At 56.0% G+C, this 22,926-nt stretch overlaps 1 protein-coding gene across 16 annotated transcripts in view; it reads right to left on the bottom strand.

Annotated features, from left to right (window-relative positions):
* NTNG2 (netrin G2) overlaps window positions 1-21,045 on the bottom strand; it is a 73,505-nt gene extending 52,460 nt beyond the window's left edge. The window contains exons 1-6 of one of the 16 annotated variants that reach the window (XM_070454855.1): window positions 19,994-21,045; window positions 19,773-19,903; window positions 17,507-17,613; window positions 17,202-17,397; window positions 16,152-16,282; window positions 15,223-15,912 (exon numbers count right to left, since the gene is read on the bottom strand). In XM_070454855.1, the coding sequence (XP_070310956.1) occupies window positions 15,223-15,435 (213 nt within the window). In that variant the 5' untranslated portion in view covers window positions 15,436-15,912; window positions 16,152-16,282; window positions 17,202-17,397; ... (1 more) ...; window positions 19,773-19,903; window positions 19,994-21,045. Of the gene's footprint in view, window positions 1-15,222; window positions 16,283-16,439; window positions 17,172-17,201; window positions 17,398-17,506; window positions 17,614-19,290; window positions 19,751-19,772; window positions 19,904-19,993 lie in introns of those variants that run through there. The other 15 variants (XM_070454854.1, XM_070454856.1, XM_070454861.1 and 12 more) reach the window with 15 other exon arrangements.
* Window positions 21,046-22,926: the final 1,881 nt, after the last annotated feature.

Below are 22,926 nucleotides of genomic sequence, written 5' to 3'. Positions count from 1 at the left end.
GAGAAGCCCGCGCGCCGCGACTAGAGAGCAGCCCTCACTTGCCCAAACTATAGAAAGATCCCGTTCAGCAACAAAGACCCAGCACAGCCTAGACAAATAAATTTAGAAAGCTAAAACACAAGCAAACCCTAACAGATCATTTTATGATCTTATTGAGGCCAACTTCCCGCCTTATTTTGGATCCTCAAGTTTCCCCTTCCTTTCCTGAACCTTACCAGCTCAGCCTTGCCCACCCCCATCCCATCTGGGCTTTTCCACCTCTGTCCGAAGCTCCTCCCCCCTCTCCTCTGCAGGTGTCTGCTACCCCTCCCTTCCTCCGACAACACCCCAGCCGGCCACCATGCCCTTCCCCAAGACGGGCATCTCATCAGTTTTCCTTAGCGACTTCTTTGGTTAATTACCGTGTGGCCCCTCACGTGCAAGATGCTTAACTGAGGTTTGCAGAGTGACTCCCCCTCCCCGGCAGGTCGCCTCTCTGGGTCCTTCGCGTTGGGAAAGCGGTGTCAGGAGTGGACGCAGCACCCAGACAGATGCGATCTGCCTGAACCAAGAGCCACAAGTCAAGACTTTCTAGGTTTCTTCTTGCTGGTCTCTGAGGAGTCAAGAGTCGGCCAGGTAGAGGAAAGAAAAAGAAGTGGCTGGGCTTGCCCCACCCCCCGGCATACGTTTTACTCTACAGATGAAGCCCTTGGTTGGAATGGGAGTGGCAAGGCTGAGCCTGTAAGCTTTCCTTCATCTACTCCTTCACTTATTCAACAACCATCTCTAATGTCCTCTGTGTGCAAGGTGGCCCTGAAGACGCAGTCATCGAACTGGCTGTCCGTCAAAATCCTTGGGAAGAGGAGGGGGATGAGAATATTTCTGGGCCCTAAGACTGGAAATTCTCTGGAAAGTGATGGACCAACCTACCAACCAACCAATTAAAACCTGCCGCGGTGACTCAGATGCCTGGCCAGCTTGGGACGCCTGGTAGAGCTGATCCCAAGAAGGGCTCGTGAACAGTGATGTGGGCCCAGCTGTCACTATCACCCCTGCTTTATAGGTGAGGGGACTGAGGCCCCCAGAGGTCAGGCACTGACTCAAAGTCATATCTGCAGTAACGTGGGCACTTTTACCCCTTATGGAAGCATTTTAAAATATTTATTTGTGAGGGTGCAAGGGGTCTTAGTCATGGCATGTGGGACCTTTGATCTTCCTTGCAGCAGGCGGGATCTTTAGTGGTGGCATGCAGGATCTCGTTCCCTGACCAGGGATCGAACCCAGGCTCCCTGCATTGGGAGCGCTGAGATTTAGCCACTGGACCACCAGGGAAGTCCCCCTTGTGGGAGCATTGACCACTACGCTGTGACCCCCGGAGTATGGCACAGATGACAGACCAGGAGTGAAACGGGCTGGGAGGGTCAGGAAAGTTTCTGGAGGAGGTGGGATTTCAGAAGGACAGGCCCAGAAGGATGGGTGGACTGGATATGGACGGGTGGAGGGAGACCCGCCCGGGCCGTGAGGAGGATGCCCTATGTAGCGGGATCAAGAGAACATGCAGGAGCCGCAGGGAGAGAGGGGTTAATGAGCTGGGTTGGACCAGGAGCCTGGTGGGGAGCTGGAGATAAGGCCAAAGGGGAGGCCTGGAGCCAGCGTGCAGCCTTGACATTTAGCAGCTGCAGGGAAAGCCCTGATTCTGGCCAGGCAGCCTCCTTCCAGAAAGAGAGGGTAAGAACCTGGGAACATAGGGCAAGGCAGGAGCCAGCATCCTTCAAGTCCCAGGAATCCACAGCAAGGATGGGGTGCGTGAAGCTTGGATGTAGGGGAAAATTCTGAGAGCAACCTCTCTTCCCCTCTGGTCTTTGAATTAAGATAATAAAAAAAATAAAAATAGATGCTTAAGATTGAAAGACAAGATGCTTATAGCTGGAAGGGAACCAGTGTGGTCCTGGGCAAGACTGAAATTTGGTTCTCAAACTTGGCTGCATCCTGGGACCACCTGGAAGCTTGAATAAATCCTTAGCCCAAGCCCACCCCAGAAACTCTGGGGTAGGTGGTGGGGCTGCAGTCCCAGCCGGTTGGGGGGATGTTAAGAGCCCCCAGTGAGTCCACTGGCTCAGCTGTGGACCACTCCAGTGGTGGGGGGCCCAGACGGAGCCAAAAGTCGGCACAGCTCCCTGGGCCTTGCTTTCTCCACTCCTCTGGAGGCCCAGCTGCCTGTCTGGGTTTGGGGCCTTCAGGAAGGCTGTCCCGAGGGTTAGGAGACACAGCGCTAAAGGAAGAGACAGCTCCAAAGCTGTACCCCCATTCCTGCTGTGGGAACATTCTGACAGTGGTTTTCATGTTGACTCACCTGGGGACACCCCAGACAAACCACATCAGACCCTCGGGGGGTAGGTCCCTTCCCAGGACACTCCCATGTGCAGCCGAGGTCGAGGCCAGAGGACCCTGCGATGGGACATTTCTCCATCTTGGGCCGGCCCCTGGCTCCCCGTCCCACTTTCCTTCCCTTCCTCGCGCCCCTCCCCGAGGCAGGGAGGCGGCCCGTCCCTCAGGGACCTCAGTGGGTAGGGGAGGTCTGCCCGGTGCAGGCAGATGCCTGGCTTCCCCTCCTCCCCTACACTGCACTCCTCTCCACCCTCTATTTTTAGGCCCATCATTGTCCATTCTTGGGTGTTTTTTTATTTTCCAAACTCCTTCCCCAGAAAAAAAACAGATCAGATTCCTCCAGGCAAAGCCATCTCGTCTCCCCCAGAGTTGGTATGTGGGGGCACGTACGCGGCCAAATAGACAAGAAATAAGTGAATTATCAAATAAGTGGATCAAGCAGACTCCGTGGTGTCTCAGAGGACAGAAGAGGTGGGCAAAATGCTCTGGTCCCTCTTCCCCAGCCCTCCTTCCTCGGGCTGCCAGGGCGTGCTGGGGGAGGAGAGGCAGACAGGGGCGGTACACGCCCACATGTACGTGAGCACACACACATTGAACAACCACCTCAATCTAACTGTGAGAGAGACTCAGAGCGCCTCAGGAGAGCTAAGCAGCCCGGTTAGGAGCCAGGCACTGGGTCTAGGCAGCCGGGGGTGGAGGTGCCAGGCTCCTCTACTTAGAAGCTGTGTGACTTTGGGCAAGTGGCTTAACCTCTCTGAGCCTCGGGTTCCATATTCAAAATGGATATAAATATAGGATCTATTCTTAAGTTGAGAGGGTTCAACGAGCTACATTAGGTCGAGGGCCCGGTATGCGGTAGGCAGTCACTAAACGTAAGCTGTTACTGGTCTGAGGAGCTTCCAGGTGGCTCAGTGGTAAAGAGTCTGCCTGCCAGTGCAGGAGATGTAGGAGACATGAGTTCGATCCCTGAGTTGGGAAGATCCCCTGGCGAGGGGAATGGCAACCCAGTCCAGGATTCTCGCCTGGGAAACCCCACGGACAGAGGAGCCTGATGGGCTGCAGCCCGTGGGTCACAAAGAGTCGGACACAACTGAGTGAGCAGGCACGCTGCTGTCTGCAGAGGTGGATCAAGAAGATGCTCAGACAACGGGCCCAGTCAGTCGAGAAGACAAACGGTAGTCTTCCTGAGTTTAAGGGCTCCCAGAGGGAAACCACAGGGGCCCAAGGGTGGACTCAGGGTGGTCTGCGGAGCCTGTGAGATTTGCAACTCTGTGTGTGTGTGTGCGTGTGTGTGTGTGCGCGTTGTTCTAGGAAGAGCAGCCTGAATTCTCAAAGGGGCTGGGACCCCTCCAGAGTAGGAGGCCCTGCTCTGGGGTTTGGGGGCTGAGGTATGCTGGGGTCCTGCCTTTGTCTACCCCCTCTGGGTCCCCAAGTGCCTGGGATGTTACTGCTCTCTCCACACCTCTCCGTCTTCCTCTGTAAGTATCAAAGTCCCGAAAGTCAGAAGCAGAATCTGGGAGTGCAGTGTGACCTGGAGGGTGGATACGCAGACCCCCTCTGGGAAAGGCAGGGAATTGACATCCCAAAGTGGGGTGAGACCCCAGGGCACCCAGTCCCTGGCAGTCAATCCAGTGTGGAGCCCAGACCCAGCACAATGCCGGCCCGGGAGCCATTGGCCAGGGGTTCTCGATCGCGCCTGGGGCGGGGACGGGGGGTGTGCCCTGTGGCCCGCTGGCTTCTCCTTCTGCGGTCGCCTGCCTTTGCTACCTCTAGATGCCCCAGCCGGAGGGGACAATTCGAGGACCTGCAGTCCCCCGAATGGGCATCGTGAGCTTTCTGTGGGCTCAGGCAGACGGGGCGCTGCTGCGGCTGATGGGGGGACTGCAGGCTCCATCTCTCATTTACCTCCTTTTCACTTTTTGCCCAACAACACATTTCTGCTACGACTGAGGGGCAATGCCCAGATCGTGTTTCATTTCCTTTTATTTCCCTGGTCGACACTTGGAGTTGGACGAACAACTCAGGCAGAAGGAGCTGGAATGAGGGGCCGAGGGGGTCCTAATGGTCTCAAGCCCCCAGGATACACTGCTGCAAGGGAAGGGTGTCTGGTCCTTGAAGATGGGCCCAGGGCCCTTTAGTAGGAAGGGGTAGCTCTGAAAGCCCCAGACATAGATCTGAGGGGCCCATGAACTTGGCTTTAATTCCTTCCTACCCATGAGACCTTGAGAGGTGAGGTGACCCTTCTGGGGCTGCACCTTGGGACCGCGGGTCCCCGCGGGCAGCCGGTCAGACCTTCGACAAGGCCCCAGAGACAGTCCCTGGCCTTGTCACTGCTGTGCAGACTTGGGTAAGCCTCTGCACCTCTCTGAGCCTCCCTCTCCTCATCCGCAATATACCCGTCCCAGTGCTGAGGACAGAAACAAACGCTACACACGGTGCCTTGCAGGGTGCCCGGCACACAGGGAGGTCTCGGGAAACAGCAGGCTAATCCTGCAAGATGGGGCGGGCAGAAAACACACCAGTAGGAGGTGAGCCACGAGACACACACGCGCGTGTCCCCGGCTCTTGGTTCCTGAAACTCCCAGCTGAGGGCTGGGCCACACACACCCCGCTCCTGAGGGCGGAAGGTGATCCCTAACATCTGGCCCCCAGCCTGCCTCCCCCGCGACCTGGCCCGCCTGCCACAAACATCCCCTTCTGGTCCACCTTCTGTGGTGCTGCCACAGCAAGAACCACGGCTTGTGGGCAGGTCGGGGCGGGGGCCTTAGCAGCCCCAAGGCCTACGAGAGCCAACTCTGAGCATGGGTCACAGGAGGCTGCACACAGGCAGAGAGCTCGACTTCACAGGCCAGAGAGCAAACGCTGACCCTAAGGCCACACCGCCCTGAAGGTGCCGCTCAGGCACTTCCTGGGAGGCCAGCCGCCACATGCTGCCACAGCAAAGACCCAGCACGGCCAGGAAAAAAGAAAACTCAACAGACAGACAAACAAAAAACCCCAAAGGGCACAATCCAGAGAGCGAGGGATGATCTGTAGGATGGGGAAAATATTAGCAAATTATACACCTGATAAGGATTTAGTATCCGGAATATATTAAAAAACACGTACAACTCAACAACCTAAAGACAGCCCAATGCAAAACTGGGCAAAAAGACTTGAGCATACATTTCTCCAAAGATGTACAGATGGCCTATGAGAACATAATACCAGCATTGTTAGTTAGCAGAGAAACGCAAATCAAGACCCCAATGCAATATGAGTTCATACCAACCGGTTAGCCATTATAATAAAAAAGAAAACTGGAAAGTAACAAGTGTTGGCAGGGACATGGAGAAATTGGACCCCTTGTAACAGTGCTGGTAAGAATGTAAAATGGTGCAACTGTTCTGAAAAACAGTTCGGCAGTTGCTCAGAAACTTAAATCTAAAATTACCACGTGTGTGTGTGTGCTAGTCACTCAGTCATGTCCGCCTCTTTGTGACCCCATGGACTGTAGCTCGCCAGGCTCTTCTGTTGATGGAATTCTCCAGGCAAGAATACTAGAGTGGTTTGCTATTCCCTTCTCCAGGGGATCTTCCCAACCCACGAATCAAACTTAGGTCTCCCACATTGCAGGCAGATTCTTTACCATCTGACCACTAGGGAAGCCCAATATGACCCAGCAATTCCCCCCCTAGGTATAGCCCCAAGAGAGATGAAACCATAGGTCCACACAAAAACTTGTACATAAATGTTCATAACAATATGATTCATAATAGCCAAAAAGCGGAAACAATCCACATGCCCATCAACAAATGAATGGATAAACAAAATGTGGTAGAGCACACGATGGAATATTATTCAGCTAGAAAAAAGAACAAGGTACTGGTACTCACTATAATATAGATGAAGCTCAAGAATATGATGCTGAGTGAAGGAAGCCAGATTAAAAAGTCACACCTTGTCTTGGTCAATTTAAATGATGTGTCTGGAATGGGCAAATGCATGAGCTAGAAAGCAGACTAATGACTGCCAAGCGCCGGGGATGGGGGAATGGGGAGTGGCTACTGAGAGAGATGGGATTTCCTTTCAGAAAATGATGAAACTGTCTTGGAAATAGAGACGTTGGTTGCACAACACTGTAAATGCGCTAAATGCCACTGAACTGTACATTTAAAAACGGCTAAAAAGGCAGATCCTATGTTATACATATTTTACCCCAACTTTTAAAAAATTAATGGTTAATCATGTTATGTGACTACCATCACAATTTTTTTCAATGAAAAAATATTTTTAAAGTGCCTTCATCACAAGAAAATAAAATTGTAACTGTGAGTATATGGTGATAGATATAAACTAAACTTAGAGTGCTAATTCTTTCATAATAGTTTTTTGTTTTTTTGGCCGCATGTGGGATCCTAGTTCCCCAACCAGTGATCAAGCCCACACCCCCTGCACGGGAAGGGCAGAGTCTTAACCACTGGACCACTGGGGAAGTCCCTCCTTTTCCAATGTGTACCTGTATCAAACCATTCTGTTGTACACCCAAAACTGATAGAATGTTCTATGTCAATTACACCTCAATTAATTTTTTAAAAAAGAATTTAGAAGCAGACACCAAAGGGAAATGATGTGATGTACCATTACATCTTTAGCACTCAGCTTTGTTTTTCCTTGGTTTGATTTTCCTTTAATAGAATACTATAATAAAGGGATTGGAACTTGGAAATAAAAAATCCCAGTGCTGCACTGAGCATAGGAAATACATTCAGGTCCCCTCTATCTGCAATGGAAACCTCCCCCCAACCCCCGTTTTGTCAGTTTTTGACCAAGTCTGAACTCTGGCATAGGTCTTCCCCAAATTCTGAGAACGCATCTACGATCACGCAGCGACACTGGATGAAGTGGTTAACCTAGCAAAACCTCGTTGTACAGCTGGGGAAACTTGGCTAAGGGGCTGTCCTTGCCCGGAGGAGACTCTGGAGGGGGTCAAGCACCACCCAGCCCCAATCCTTCACTCCAACTGCTCTGACACACCACTCCCTGGCCCCTTTCCCCCTGCCAGCCATTGGTGTGTGCTTGGGGAATTAGAAACACATTTTCATATATTTAAGCAAATCTGCTGTGATGATTAAGAAAAAAAAAATCAGAACCTGCAAACCGAAGCCGAACAGAACCGTGCATCGTCTGCCGTTTCCCACTTTCTCCAACACTCTTGTTCTCTCCAGGAAAGAGCCAGGCCTCCTAGTGGGCCACATGGGCCCTGGCCAGGCCTGGGTCCAGAACACAGCCTGGACCCCCTTCCTGGGGTGGTGATGGCTGGCTGGTAAGGGGGAGGGGCTGCAGCTTGGCTCCTGCTTCTTGGAGCCTGCCAAGCTCCGTTCCAGCCCCAGGACTGCGTGCCCCGTGGGCCTCCTCGGGTCTCTGCCTGCCCAGGGCTCCTCTCCTCCTCCCCTCCTCCCCCGATACCCTGGGTCAAATCCCTCTGACACTGGAGAGTGGTTAGGAGCCAGGCAGAGAAGGCTGAATCCCAGCTCCACCAACAGTGGGCCGTGGGGAGCCTTGGTCTATCTCTCCATCCAGGGCACAGCGACAGCCCCGCCCAAGGCTTACAGGGCAGGGGCTTTGATGAAACCAACAGGCCAAGTGGCCTGTCCCCTCCCCTGTCATCCACACGCTCTCCCTTGATGTCACCCGGACCCCCTTCCTGCACCTCCGAATTGTGATTCCTGCTGCTCCCACCATCGCTCTTCTGAATCCTTCCAGCCCCTCAAGGTCACAGACCACCCTGGTGCCCAGCCCCCCCGCCTCTGAACTTCCACCTCACACAAGCCAAGCCTCGTTGCACAGCTGGGGAAACCTGGCTAAGCGGCTGTCCTTGCTGCGCGGAGACCCTGGCGGGGGCCCAGCACCAGCCAGCCCCCATCCTTCATGCCCTCTGCTCTGACGCACCACTCCCAGCCCCCTTCGCCCCGCCAGCACACTTACACACTGGGCTCCTGGTCTCCTCTTCTGTTAAAGTCCACTTTTACTCCTTGTGTCGCTCAAGCTAAATTCTAGACTAGGGGTGAAACCCTAGTTGGGGTGAATGTTGGAGAACATTCACTTTATGCCAGGCTCCCCGCTAGGGGCTTTCATGCCTTTTCTCATCTCACCTGGACAACCATCCTTTGAGATCGTGTTTTTACATCAGCCCAGTTTTCAGATGAGAAAACCGAGGCTCAGAGCACAAAGGACTTACCCAAAGTCCCAGAAGGGGATGAGCATGAGCACCGACTCGCCCCGCCCCGAACCTCAACTTCTCATCCACAGCCGGGGACTCCTGCCTGTCCATCCATCCACCCCCTGCTTCGTTGTCACACGTGGAACTTGAGGCAGTTTGTGTTAAACACGCATTGAAGCAGAAAAATGAATATATATGAAAAGTCAGGGCCAGGGGATGTAGAGAGGCAGATGAGCCTGGGGAAGGTAGGGTGCATAAACTGGAAAGTTCTCGAAGTTCTAAGTCTGACACTCTTTGGAATGATGTCTCCTCCAAGCCCTTTCCCTTCCCCTAGGCACTCCAGAGGCTCTGCCCCCTACCCTCCTCAGGGTGTCTGGACCCAAACTCCTTCCCTTGAAAATGTAGGAGGCCAGGATCTCAGCCACGGGGCCCTCGCAGGCAGGGCTGTCCCCATCCTGTCACCTGTCCGCTCCCCAGGAAGGAGGTTTCACTAAGCAACAAGATGTCATGCATGGAACTATTCTTGTCCCAGGCTGGGACCTGCCTCGGGCGTTTCAAGAGACTGAGCAGCTTTAACTAAGGGCTGGGTGAAGCTCAGTTTCCAAAATCGCTTCCTGCTTAAGGAAGGACTCCGGCTATCAGCTGATTGAAAACCTCACAGAACAGGGGCGCAGATGGGGAGAAGTGAGGCTTTGGGTGCCTCCTCTGTCCCGATTGAAACCCTAGATCTTCCTGTAAGACTCAGCCCTAATCTCTCCTCCTCCGAGAAGCCTTCCTGGATCACACTGTCCTTCAACCCACCCATCCATTGGTTCAGTAAATGCCTGCTAAGCACTGACTGAGTCAGAAGGCAGGGATGTGAAGATGAACAAGGCAGCCGTGCCTCCGAGGAGCTCCCAGCCCAGTAGGGAGGCAAACATCGGGCATAGAATAATGAGCATGAATTGAGCATCCATATGTGTATTCTATCAATAGTCCTGTTTAATGAAATGAGACTCAGAGAGGTTAAGCCTCGTGCCAAAGGTCACACAGCAGGGGATTCCAACCTCTACCTCTCCGCCTCTAGAGCCTGAGCTCTTAACTAGGAGGCCACATCTGTGAGCTTAAATGACAAGGATGTTGCCAGATGAGGTCTTTTAACCCGCCTGGGCTAGGGAGTCAGGAAAAGCCTCCTGGAGAAGGTGGGTTCCAGCCTGAACCTTGAAAAAGGAGCCTGGGTTATCTAGGTAAGCACAAAAGGGTCAGACATGGAGGAGGCGGGAAAACTTTGCGGGAAGCTGGAGCTGGGAGGGATGGTGGGGCCGGGGGTGGGGGGATGCGCCTTCATCCTTTGCAAGCTCCTTACACTAGATGTCCGGCTCACCTACTCGGTGTTAGGCGGGTACCCCCTGAACACCTGCCCTGTTTCTCTTGCTGTCTACTTGGATTTGTAAGAGTTATCTCACTCAGGGGGAAGTTATCTCACTTTCCCCTGACAGCTGCGCCTGGCACGAGGTCAGCCCCGGAAACGGGACAGGAGCGGTGTGATGGGGAGAAGCGGGAGGCTGGATGTTCCCCAGGCTGTCCTCCGTGGGTTTGGGGCCAGAACACAGAGGGAGAGGGGACCCAGGCCAGTGAGCCTGGTGCTGGTGAGCTCAGCGCCGCTGGATGGAAACATTTCGTAAACATCACGGTCTGGCAGGAGGCGGGGCACCTGTGACCTTGACTGCGGTGTTCAGTGTCATAGTGGGGAGGAGCTTGAGGTCTCCAGGACCCACCTGCCACCTGAGTTATCACCCCAGCAGACCCCCTGGGTGAGGGATGGGGCCACTGGCTCTGCATCTGGGTAAACTGAGGCACAGAGAAAGCAAAGCGGCTTCTGAGAAATATGTGTATTCTAAGTTTTCCTGTATGACAAGACCCTGGCGTCTCTGTGTGCTGAAGTTTCCTCAGATGAAATGTTTAACATTCACTTGTTTCACCGTGGAAAAGTCCAGATGCTCAAGACGGGATCAACAGCACTATCAAAGCCTCACATTGGAAGAACACTGGTACTCTCTAAGCACTTGCTGATATGCTGAGAGAACCACTTCCTTCTCCCAGCAACCTGGAGAGGTGGGCAAGGCAGCCATCATCACCTCCTGTTACTGGTGGGGAAACGGAGTCTCAGAGACTTGCCCCAGATCACTCAGCCCATAAGCAGCAAAGCCGAGATGCAAGCTCAGGTCTTTGGATTCCAGGCTTGATGCTTTTTTCTGGATATCATAACACCTTTCCAGAACCTTCCAACGGGTCCCCAACATTCAGGAATCTGAGCTCCCAGCTTCACCCCTCACTCTGGGACCCCCGCTCCTCCTGCTGTGTGCCTTTCTCCTTCAGCAGTAGTGACATCCCCTTACTCTGCAAAGGTCCCATGGGAAGCACAGGTCTCTTGCCTGCCCATCATCAATAATAAGTATCACCCATCGCTGACGGATTATGTAGAACAGTGTTGCTCAGAGCATACCCTGTGTGCATCTGAATTACCTGAATTTCCTGTTAAAATGCAGCTTCTGGCTCTGAGGGTCTGGGTGGGGGGGTGCCTAGGACCCAGTGTTTCTAACAAGATGCATCTTGGGAGGATAGCTTGGGTAGCGAGTGGGCAGCCAGCTGTAGGGCCATTTTCAACATCAGCTGCCTGGTCTGTGCCCCCGGCCCTCTTTCCTCACCATCTCTCTCCTGAGACTCAAGGCACAAGGGCAAGGGTGCCCCCCTCCTTTCGTGGCCGTGCAGGTGGCTGGTGGGCAGCCTCTCTTTCAGAGCACCGTGGGGCTGCTCCCCACCCTCCAGGGGTCCTGCGAGAGGCTGAGAAGCCTTTGCCTCCTTCTCTCTGGCTCTGCAGACTCAGCAGGCTGGCCCCCTCTGCCCAGGCACTGGGAGTCAGAGGTGGGAGGCTGCCCGCCATCTCCCGCAGCCCTCATTGAAATTTCGCCCTTGCCCGACAATCTTTGGTTGAGAGCTCAGCCCTATTAATTCTCATTGTGCATTTAGAGCCAATAGGTTTTTATTTATTCATTTATCTTGGTCTTCCTCCTCCCTCCCCTTCCTCACCGGGCTGGAATTTACAATTCAGGTCTCAGGTGGCCTTGTGGAAGGACAACGAGTCCAAGGCCGGGAGAGTCTGCGTGCTGAAGCCTGCAAGGGGCAGTTGCCCCCCACCCCTCACCCCCCGGCCCCCGATGCACCCTCAGGATGCTTCAGGGCTCACGCGCCATTCTGGATGGATGCTGCGACAGGCCCAGCACTAACTGCAGGAGGGATGCCAGGAAACAAGGACCCACTGGGCCATCCTGAGGCTGAAGTGGGGCTGAGGGCTGCCTGGGAGCCACTAGGGCGCCCCCTGGTGGCTGGTTAAAACCACCGGCCAAGGCTAGAGGAATTAACAGCTTCCAGAGCACACATCCAACTGCCTGCGGCCCTGAGACTAGGAATGCAGGGCGTGGCGTCCTCAAGGCTGGAGAAGGGCAGAGAAGAAAAGGCCGGGACACCACTGAGGGCTTAAAAGCCACAATAATAAGCAAACAACAGCTACCACACCTTGAGCACCTACTATGTGCCGGGACTCGCCTGGCTGGGCTGTGTCATTTCCCCAGCACTGTGACATGCCTTCAGGAGCAGCATCTCGGCTTCACCGAAGCTCAGAGAGGGAAGGTGGGCCACCTGGCACGTAAGCACAGGCCTTGCCTGGCTGCGCACAAGTTCCCGGCCTGCCCTTTAGACCGAGCGACCTTGGCGGGATTTAGCCAACACTTTCTAATCCCTAAAATGGGATTAGAACGGTCACCACCTTGGAGCATCCTGCTGCTAAATCACTTCAGTCGTGTCTGACTCTGTGCGACCCCATTCCTGGGATTCTCCAGGCAAGAACACTGGAGTGGGTTGCCATTTCCTTCTCCAATGCATAAAAGTGAAAAGTGAAAGTGAAGTCGCTCAGTAATGTCCGACTCTTCGCGACTCCATGGACTGCAGCCTACCAGGCTCCTCCGTCCATGGGATTTTCCAGGCAAAAGTACTGGAGTGGAGTGCCATTGCCTTCTCTGTGGAGCATCCTAGAGATGATTTAATGAGACCTGCACACAACCTGCCCGGGGAAGCTGTTGTAAACAGCAGGGCGGGGGTTTGAATCCAACTGGATGTGACCCCCTCCTCCCTGCAGAAGCAGCCTGGGCGGTGTCCCCACCCCCGTTGGCTGCATGTTCGTGATCAAAGGCAGAGCCGGATGGCAGCCCATCATGAAACATTTAAGTACATCAGGTTGATGTCAGGACACTGAGGACCCATCTAGCAGAGGAAGGTGGAGATGCTGTTTTTCCACCACTGCCCTCCTCGCCATCTTCCCAGGAAAGGACAGGAAGGTGACAGAAGGTCCTTCCACAGCCCAGGGTTCCAGGACCCAGGCTGGGCGGCATCGGGACTGTGGGGGGGTGACCACCCCACCTTGGCAGCTGCGCTGGGTTCTCTGTGTGAGAATGGGGGCAGGGCGGAGGCCCAGGGCCCAGAGCATCCTGAGCCAGCCTTGGCCAGGAGAGGGCCTCGGACTTGCACCTGATGGTCATCCCCACTTCTCGGGCCTTGACCAGAGGCTGGTCCAGTGATTTACGATTTCACCACCCACCCCATGCCCCCGCCCCCGACACATTAAGATCGCGATGAATATTTAAAAGAAGAAATATAGTCAAGACTCTAACACAAGAGGCAGCGGTTGACTCTGCTCTGGGAGTCGAGTGGAGAAGTCCTCACATGAGCTGGGGCGGGCACTGGGCCTGAGACGTGGATCAGAGCTGGGCTCCCCCAGTGCTTACCTTGGCCCTGACCTTCAGGGACCAGCCCCCACGCCCATCCCTGGGCCAGCGAAGCCCTGGGGTCCTCAGTGAAGTGGGACCATCCGGTCCCTCGCTCCTGGCCCTGTGCTGCCTTCTCCTTCCCTGTCTCCCTCTCTCCCCAGCTGGGGCCAGCCAGTCTCCACTGCCCACAGTGACAGCCTCCTGACCACTGACCGTGGGAACCTACCTTCCCAAGCTGACAGCTCTGGGATAGGACCCAAGCACCGCACAGGACTGAGCCATCCTTAGGAGCCCGGTGGGGACACCCCTCAGTCCGTCCATAAACCCAGAGCGCTGGAGGCTCTCCCAGGACACATGGAGGCAGCAACCACCCAAGGATGACACCCAGCCCACCTGTGGCTTCTGCAGCCTGGCTTCCCTGTCCAGCCTCCTGCCTGGCCCAGGGCCTGCAGGGCTCTGCCCAGCGGAAGGCATCTTTTGGGAAGCAGATCAGCTCAGTGGCTCTCGAGCCAGACGCTCCCATCAGAGCTTTACCACTTCTTGGGCTGTGACTTTGGGCCTCAGTTTCTCCATCTGTACAATGGGAATGATGATAGCTACCATCTAGGGGCACTTGCTCTGTGCCAGACCCTAGTCTGAGGGTTTATTTTATTAATTTATTTTTAAATGTTTATTTATTTATTTGGCTGCATCAGGACTTGGTTGTGACACGTGGGATCTTTCCTTGAGGCACACAGGCCCTCTAGTCGTGGCTCCTGGTCTCCAGAGTGCTCAGGCTTTAGTAGCTGTAGCACTCAGGCTCAGTCATTCCATGGCATGTGGGATCTTAGTTCCCTGACCAGGGATAGAACCCGTGTCCCTTGAACAGCAAGGTGGATTTTCAACCACTGGACCAGCAGGGAAGTCCCCAGTCTGAGCATTTTAGGGTGAACTAAACGCCTTAGGGTGACCTGAGTGTGTGCTGTGTGCACTTCAGAGGACAGCACTCAGCGATGCCGCCCGTCCGGAGCTCACTTCCTGAAACTGTGCGGCACAGAATCAGCCCAGCTGAACTGAGCGAGGACTCCAAGGAATGCCTCGTATTGAGCTTTCAGCCGCCACACTCGGGACCGGCACAAATGCCCCCACTGTTAGTATTGTTGTTGTTAATGGAGTGCTGATGGACCCTGTGGCTCTGACTCCGTCTTTTAACTAGAGATTCAAGTAACAACACCTGAAAGCCTCCCTTCCCCTGACTTAACCAGTGACTGTGGTCACTGCACATCGTGATGGAATCAGAAAGGGTGCCATCGTCACCAGCCACCCGGATCTGACCCCTTCCTTCCTGCCTTACGAATCCCCTCTGCACTTCCACCAGACCTTCCCCCGCAAAGGGCGCTTGGCCTCTCTTCGCTTGGCAAATGGTTTGCTGGACTGGATTGGGTGGACCAGGAGGTGACCCCCTGGAGGGATGAACAGGCGGAGGGCAGAGTGCAGTCTTGCAAATAGCACCTTGCTTGCTCGCCCAGATGCTGACTTCCTACAAGGGAGGCGGGGCTTATCTTCAAGGCTGGGCAACTGTGCCTTGGGTGGTTTGGTGGTTTTCCCCAGAGGAGAGGATCCAGTGATCACCAGGCCAAGAATTTCCCCACCCCAAAAAATGGTGTCACGTGACCCCAGCATCCTCCCGGCATCCTTTGCTCTGGCACGTTTCCAAGGCCGGACCGAGATGGGTCCCAATCCTACAGGCGGGAAAGTCAGCCTGGCATCCAGGTCCTCCTGTTCTGCCCACCCATCCTGTGGGTCTGGCCCAGACCCCCCACCCCCACCAACTTGGCCTGAGTGAAGGCCACGGGCAGGGGGCCGACTTACGTGGGAGCAGAATCTCTCCGGGGGGTCTCCGCACGTGATGCCGGAGGGCTCCACCTTCACCTTGACATACTCCTTCAGGCGCATCACCTTGGGCTGGCAGGCATAGAACTCCCAGGTGGGGCCTTCGTCCGTGGTCACCCAGGATTTGCAGATGTCGTAGTCCCCGGAGGCCAGCGGCAGGCAGGGCAGGAGGAGGGCCAGCAGGCGCAGCATGGCGGCACAGTCCCCGGGGGCGCGGCCCGCAGGGGGCCCGGTGAGGCGGCGATGGCTCAGGCGGCACGCGCAGCCTCCGCATGGAAAAGCCACATCCACCGGGCGACGGAGGCCGGATGTCCCAGGGGCTCTGCCAGGTTGCAAACAGCGAGGAAACTTGGCTTTTCCGAGGCCGATGTGGAAAACCCAGAGCCAGCGTTTCTCAGAGTGCTGATGGGCAGATCAAGAAGTTGCCCACAATTTGGTGTCCTCCTCACCTTGGCATCACCCCTCTCCCAGAGGTGAATCTGATCAAATCAGGCAGACTCTCCAATTGTGACCGTGGATGGAAATGGGAGACGGAGAGAGTCCGCAGGGATCTGGCATGAGGCCGGATCGGATTGCTTTTAATTTTTGTCCTTCCAATCAATCCAGCTCTTTAAAGGGCCCTTTCATGTGTGATGTGTGCTCAACACAACTGCACCACCACCCTCCGGCCTGCGTTGTAAAGATAAAACAAAATCAGGCGGCGTACCTGTTAGCTGCACACACGTTTCCCCTATGGGTCTGGCCTTGGCATTTTGGACCAATGAAAGAGATTTCTTTTCATATGGGCTGAAAGTGACAACAATCACGCAGCTGGACTGGAGCACAAAAAAAGCGACTGAGGTGTTAACTGGGGAGCAGCTTATTTGGGTCTGCTTTGGTGGGGACAGGTGCTAATGGGGCCAGCTGACCTTGGCTGGTAGCCATCGGCAACTTATCAGGAAGTTTCTAAGACTTCAGCTCCCAATCCATCCAGGTACCTGGGGTCTGGTTTGTCTTTCATTGTAGGAAGGGAGGAGAGAGAGCTCATTAGCAACAACACCTGCAACAAATTAAATAGAGAAAGAGGGGGATAAAGATGTGGAAGAACAAAAGCGCTCTGCAAAACGTGCAAAACACGAAGCTGCATTAGCAAGGTCTCTGGAGAAAACTGGGTTATTTTCATTAACATCAGAGAGGCACATTTGGAGACGGGGTACCTTATTCAAGAAGGCGATGAGCTTTCTCCTTATTTCTGGGGGTCCTTGGGTCAGCAGAAGTGTCCCTGTTTGGGGTCAGTGACTTTCTAAAACAGCCCCAGGAGCCGAGACGGAATGGTGGCTTTAAAATACTGTGACTGACAAGTCAAAATGTCAAAACCATTGAAGGCAGAGATGAGGCTGTAATTATCTGTGTCGATGAGGCTGTGTGGACAGGCTCAGATAAAGAATGGCCCACGTGTGGTCAACAGTTATGAATCAGGTGCTAATAACTGTCTCCAAAAATTCTGAAATGGTGAACTTAATTTTCAACTGTAAGCAACTAGGGATGTTGATGACTTTGACGGAAGTGACGATGGTGTGTCATATTAGATTTTTCGGATCGAGGCCAAAATTTCGCAGTCATCCTTAGAGGGTATGTTTATATACAGGTCACCATTATGATTATTGCTTTACTATTTTAAGCTACTGGTAATTATTTAAAAGCCCTAAATAGATATAACTAAGATGAATATTACATTGTGGAAAAAAAACACAACTCCAGTAATGTGATGTGTTCCCAGACATTTGATATATCACCGGAGAAACTGGTCCCCCAGTGAGGGATCCTGGCCAGAAATACTTAGCCAATAAATAGGGCAAAGGTTACTGCAATGAGTCACAGCAGAGCCATATGCGTTATTAATTCTGGTAATTATATCTCTGATTGTTGCTCCTAAATTCCCAAACTGCTGCAGCATCCATGCTACCTTCACCGCTCACCTGACTCTTCGGCCATTGTATCTAGAAGGTCCTGAAGAGTTAACTACGTTTCCATTATCCTCCATTCTCCATCCAGACACAAACACACTCCTGCCCCAAATGCCAAACCAGAAGGTTGGGGACGCTGTCCAGATGGGGGCTGACGGCTCAGCTCCACCCCAGGCGGAGTCCCCAGCCTAGGTCCCAGCGCTCCAGGCTGGGGGCATCATAAATCTGCATTAAGGCAGCCCCTGCCCCTCTCTTTGGCTGAAGGGCTCTTGATGGAGATGAATGAGGAGCCGGGGGGACACATTTTCACATCTCACCTCTGGCTGTTTCGAGAGAAATGGTGTTACAGAGTCCGCCTGGCCTTGAATGTGCTCCTTGCTAGAAAACTCTCAGAAAGAATCCGCCTGGAGACTATTTTTACAACCTGAGAAAATGTAGTAAAAATAAAATAGCGCCGGCCGGCAAAGGTTTGGATGCCTCTGTCTGAGCTTCATGCTGCCCAGAAAACAGCACGTCCCTAATTAATTCTCCCAGCCGCGGGCTCCCAACTGTTCACTCCCAGGAGGGGCGCTCCTGATACGGGACACCAGGAGCCGGGCTCCCAGGGAGGACCCACCCAGCCTGGGGCTTCCTTCATCTGCAGTGATGCTCCCAGCCTGAACGCTGCTGGACTCGGGGAGGCAGCGAGGCCAGGAGGCCAGGAGGCCCGCCAGATCCACGAGGCAGCACGCCTTGCAAATTTATTAATTGCTTTGCAGTTCTGTTGGCTTAAATACCATGCATTCCCTGGAAAACGGGGTGAGGGTGGGGGGCCAACAACGACAAAATCTGCCCGGGAGGGGGGCAATAAATGTGTTTACAACTAGTCAGTCAATTGGGCGTTGCTGGCACCATAAGGGAATTGTGAGCTCAGCACGAGAATATTATTATAGTCGGTTTTTGCCAAAGAGGAAAAAACGGGAGGGGGAGAGACTCAAGAGTCTCCGGCACAGCGAGGCGGAAAGCGGGGAGAGAGAAGCCAGTATGGGAAATTTCAACAGTAAGAGGTTGGGTCCCGGTAGATTGTTTTCTTTGGAAAATAAATCTTCACCTGATATTATTAAGAAACTGCAGCTCCCAGAAACAAATAGAATCAATGTGCTTTATTTTCTTTTAAGAGTCCTCAGGAACGGGAGGGGCGGGGGAGGGGCTGATAGCCAGGGTATTAAAACCCGAAAATTAGATTTTACCAGGATTTCTGAACTCAGATTTCTCTGTCTTATTGAATTAGCGCCTCTCGAGCTGGCTGGGCTCGAAGCAAGCTCCTCCCGAGTTGCCGGCTGGGCCCTCGCCTCCTGGGAAACTTGCCTGGTGGGCGGGGAACCCCTAGAGGTGGTCCCTGGAGAGGGGGCGCTGGGGGTTTCTCCCGGGGCCCAGCCCACACCTCGGTTTCTTTCTTCCTTCCCAGGGGGACAGCGGAAGAGGGGGTGAAATCTACCTTAAGGTGAGGTCGGGGTCACCTTCCAGTTCCACCCCACCCTCCCAACTCTAACCAGCGCCCCCCCACCCAACCCCGGCCGGTCCTATGGGTGCACCCGCTCACCGCCGCCGCGCAAGCCCGGGTGCCCCAGCCCCGGAACGGCAGCCTTCTCGGGCTCCGGGTGCCCACCTCCTCCCTCCCAGCCCCAAGCCCTCTCAGCTCTCAGGCAACCCCGAAAAGTTGAGCGCGGCGGGTGGAGCGCGAGGAGGCCTCCACTGGGAGCGTGGGGCTGTGGCACGGGGCTGCTGGCGGGGTGGGGGTCAGCTCCCCGCCGCGGACCCCAGGGGTTCCGAGTCCTCGCTTCGGGTGGGCTGCAGGGGTCGTGCCTCGCACGGCAACGTGCCCGGCAATCCCTCCGTCGCTTTTTGTCTTTCCGAAGTTGAGTCCAAGCCCCGGAGCAATTAATAATCACACCTTTAATAAAGGCCGGGCTGGCGCCGAGGGGCCCCCCTCATTTGGCACCTCCTCCCTTAATTAGGAGACGCCGAGCAAAGCGCCCGGCAATTACTCGCATCCTTCTGCCCAGCGCCGCAGCCGGCAGCGACCCCGCCGCCACCCCCAGCCCCCAGGCAGGCAACTTACTCGGGAGCCGGAGCCAGCGGACCCCGCGAGCCCACGGTCCTCTTCCCGCCTTCCCGCGGCCCCTGCTCCCACCGTCCACGCGCCACCCAGCTTCAGGTTCGACTCCACAGTGTCCCCGAGCCGGTCCGGGCGCATAACCCTCCCCATCAGCCCACCCCTCCCAGGCGCCGAAAGAAGTTTCTAGCGGCGGCCGGAACGCAAGAGTTTTTCTGTGCAACTCACACATTTTCCCAGTTTTCCGAGAGGGGAAGGGGATGGCAGGAATTGGGGTGGCTCTAGAGGGTGGCGATTCAATCGGGGTAGGGGAACGGCCCGAAGGAAGGGTTAATTTCCTTTCCACAAACATATCCAGACGTTCTCTTAACATCCACCCTCCCGCCCCACTCACTCGCACAAACGATGGGAAATGACCCTGGTGGGGAAAAAGCCAGCTCCGAAAGACAAGCTACTCCTTTAAGATGTTGCTACAAATGCACACTCACACACCCCTCTCCAAGCGACTCCGGTCCTCAGCTAGTAGCAGCCGCCACCAATAACTTTTGCATCCGAGCCTCGGCTGGGCTGCTGTTAAGTGGCTCCCGGCCCCGGGAAAGCCTGCGCGGTCACCGAAGCCCTTTAAAAATGAAAGGAGACTGGCCAAGCTGCAGCACATCCACCCACCCCCCACCCCGCTCGCCTCCCGGGCTCTCCCCGCCCGCCTTACCCCGGCTCCGAGCGGCTTCCCGGAGCGGAGACCCCGGAGGCCGCCACCCTCCGGCGCTCTGCCTCCCCCGTCTGGCTGGCGCTGGGTGGGGGCAAGGGCCGAGGGCTGCGAGCCGCTGCTCCTTCCCCCGCCGCCTCTGTGGCCGTCAGATCGGGGCTGGGGAGCCCTCCGGCCGCCGGGGGGGCCGCCCGCAGCCGTCCCGGAGACGCGGGCCGGGGGAGGGGGCCGTCTGCACCGCCCGCATCGCCCGCCGGGGGCCGAGCCGGAGGTCGCCGCTAACAAGTGCAAACTTTTGGGGCCCCCTGGGCGGCTCGGAGAGGACCCGCGCTCGGGCACCAGGCAGCCCCCGGCCCGGGTGGGCTTCGCGGCGGCTCGTCGGGGCGCCGGGGCATTCCCCCCCTCCCCGGGGCGCGGCGCGGGCCAGATGGCCGGGGCGCTTCACTGCCCCCCTGCACTCCGCTCCAAGTTAATGCTGAGGCTAAATCCTCTTGCCATCACTCACGATCACCATCGGGGCTTTTATCTCCCGGTCTGATCCGGGCTGCGTAACTTCCTCTGTGTGGCTTTAACACACCATCCCACCACGGAGCAGCGGTCTTCTTAAAGGTGCAGGAAGGAAATACTGCGAGACTCGGGGGACGCGCCACGGCCTGGGGAGGGGCGCGGCGAGCAGGGGCGTCCCGGCGGGCCCGCGGCCAGGGTGGCCCCAGCGGGCGGCCGCGGGAGCGAGCCTGCTCTGAGGGGGCGAGGGGGGACGGGGGTCGCAGCCTACACATCGCCTCCCGGCCCGGGGGCCAGCGGGTCCCCGCACGCAGAGCGCATCTCAGCCAGCTCGGGCCAGGCGCCGCGGGGCTGCGGCTTCCTTTCCCCAAAACCCGGGGGCCCGACCGGGTACCGGCGCCCATGGGTGTGGGGGCTGCCCCATCGGCCCCCGGGGAGGGGTCCAAGTGAGTCAGTCCGCCCTCCGCCGCACCCCCCCGCGCCCCCCCCCCAGACAAGCCAGGGGCTCAAGGCTGCTGCTCAGTCTCCCTGTGAAGTGCTGCCACCCAGAAGGCCCCAAGCAGTGGGTAAAGGGGTGGGTGGGTGGATTTGGGGAGACGGGGAGGGGGACCATCTGAGCGCACAAGCGGAGCCTGAATACCAGCTGACACATCGCCGCCTCCACCCTGACGGGCCCTGCTTTTGACGGAGCCACAAGCCAGCTCCGGAGGGAGCGCGGGGTAGGGGGCAGGAGGGGCCTCACTCCCTGGCGAGCCGGGAGGAGGGCGTGGGAGGACTCCCGCGGGGGCCTAGGGCCGAGGCCAGTGGACTGGCCGCACTGGCAGCCCCCGGGGGCTCTTCAGCGCCCCCGCCCCCCACCCGGAGGTTTCCTTCCGGGCTCCCTCCCAGGCCTGCGGGGAGAGCTGTCTCCACCTTGCAGGGGCACCCGTGGCTTTCAGATGCTCCGGGGCGCGCTCTGGGTGGGTTCTCACTGCAGCGCTCAGGCAGCCGCCTCTGTCACTGGGATGCATCAAGAACAAAGCCTGAGGAAGGAGAGAGAGCAAGGAGGGACTGGGCCAAGGTCGCGGAGGGTGCCAGGGATAAGAGCAAGGTGTGCCCCTGAGGGCCCCAACCCGCTGCCAGCCTTAACCCTTCCCTCCTCTGGGCTTCCCCCAAGCTGCCCGAGGGGGGTGTGCTGCTGACTAACGTTTAGCCTGTTGTTGCAGAGTGGACGTGGAATTCAAGACTGTCCTCTGCTTTAATAGTCATAATAATAATTTAACATTTATTGAGCACCTGCTTTATGCCAAGATCCATGCAAACCGCTTGATGTGTCTTATCCACCAGTTCTTCCCCGCAGACCTGGCACTTAACTCCTATTAGTCAAGTCCCAAGTTATATTAAGAGATGAAGCTTAGAGATGTTAAGTAACTTGCCCAAGGTCACACAGCTGAGGAAGACGCAGGCCTGGGAGGCAGGGCTCTTGGGCTCCCCCGTGGGGTTCTGCCTCTACTCCCTGACTTGCTGGTTAACTTGGGGCGCACAGCACAGATTGCTTCCAGGCCTCAGTTTCCCCATCTGTGAGATGTGAGTGGTGGGTGAGTCTTTTCCTTTTCCAGGGAGCAGACAGAACAAGGCCATGAAGGGCCTCCTCCCACAAGTGCTCTCAAAGCCCTCCCACTGGAGAAGCCCACCCCCGCCCCCCACAAGGCTGTCCAGGGGAGCAGATGCTTGCCAGCCCCTGCTTACCTTCTCCCCGGGCCTTAAAACATCCAGCAGGAGGAAGCTCCGTGGAGGAGGAGAACACATCTCAGCAATTTGATTTTTAAGCATTTCGCCTGCAAGCAGCAGCGAAGGGCACAGTGTGGGGCTCCCACCCAGGCAGGGTGAGTGATGACCCGGACCGGCCCTCGGCCTGCTGTCGCCCCCAGGCAGGGTCATCAATTCCTGGGAAACGCCCTGCTCCTCCATCATCCAAGTCTGGATCCTGTCGGGACAGCCAACGAGACTGGAGGAGGTTGCTTCTTATCCATGATTCACCTCAACGCGGCGGAGGGACCTGGGGTGTGCTCCTGTTATTTCCTGGGTGGTTTCAGTGACCCATGTGCAAAGCTACATGCCACTGAAACGGTGTTTAAAATGTCTCTGCAGCCGCCTCTCCCCAGTACTCCCTGTCTCTCCAGTGGGTTGATGCCGGCAGACTTTTTGGGGACCCATTCCTGAACCTGTCTTCTAGTCTCCCCTTTTTCCAGATCCTGGAAATTATGGAATCATGGAAAGAGTCAGAATGAAGGACCTTTCTCGGCTCCGCCCCTACTCGCCCTATGGCCTGGGGCCATTGCTTCCCGCTCCTAGCCTCAGTTTCCCCCTCTGCGTAATGAGGGTATTTGCCCCAGAAGATGGTCCCTGGGCCATGAGGCCAAGCTGACAGCAGGCCATAGCATCCTCCAGGA

This window comes from Odocoileus virginianus, chromosome 2 (genome assembly GCF_023699985.2).
Source record: "Odocoileus virginianus isolate 20LAN1187 ecotype Illinois chromosome 2, Ovbor_1.2, whole genome shotgun sequence".
NCBI lineage: Eukaryota > Metazoa > Chordata > Mammalia > Artiodactyla > Cervidae > Odocoileus > Odocoileus virginianus.
Note: the sequence above shows the minus strand (reverse complement) of the source record. Positions and strands in the feature narration are given on the sequence as shown.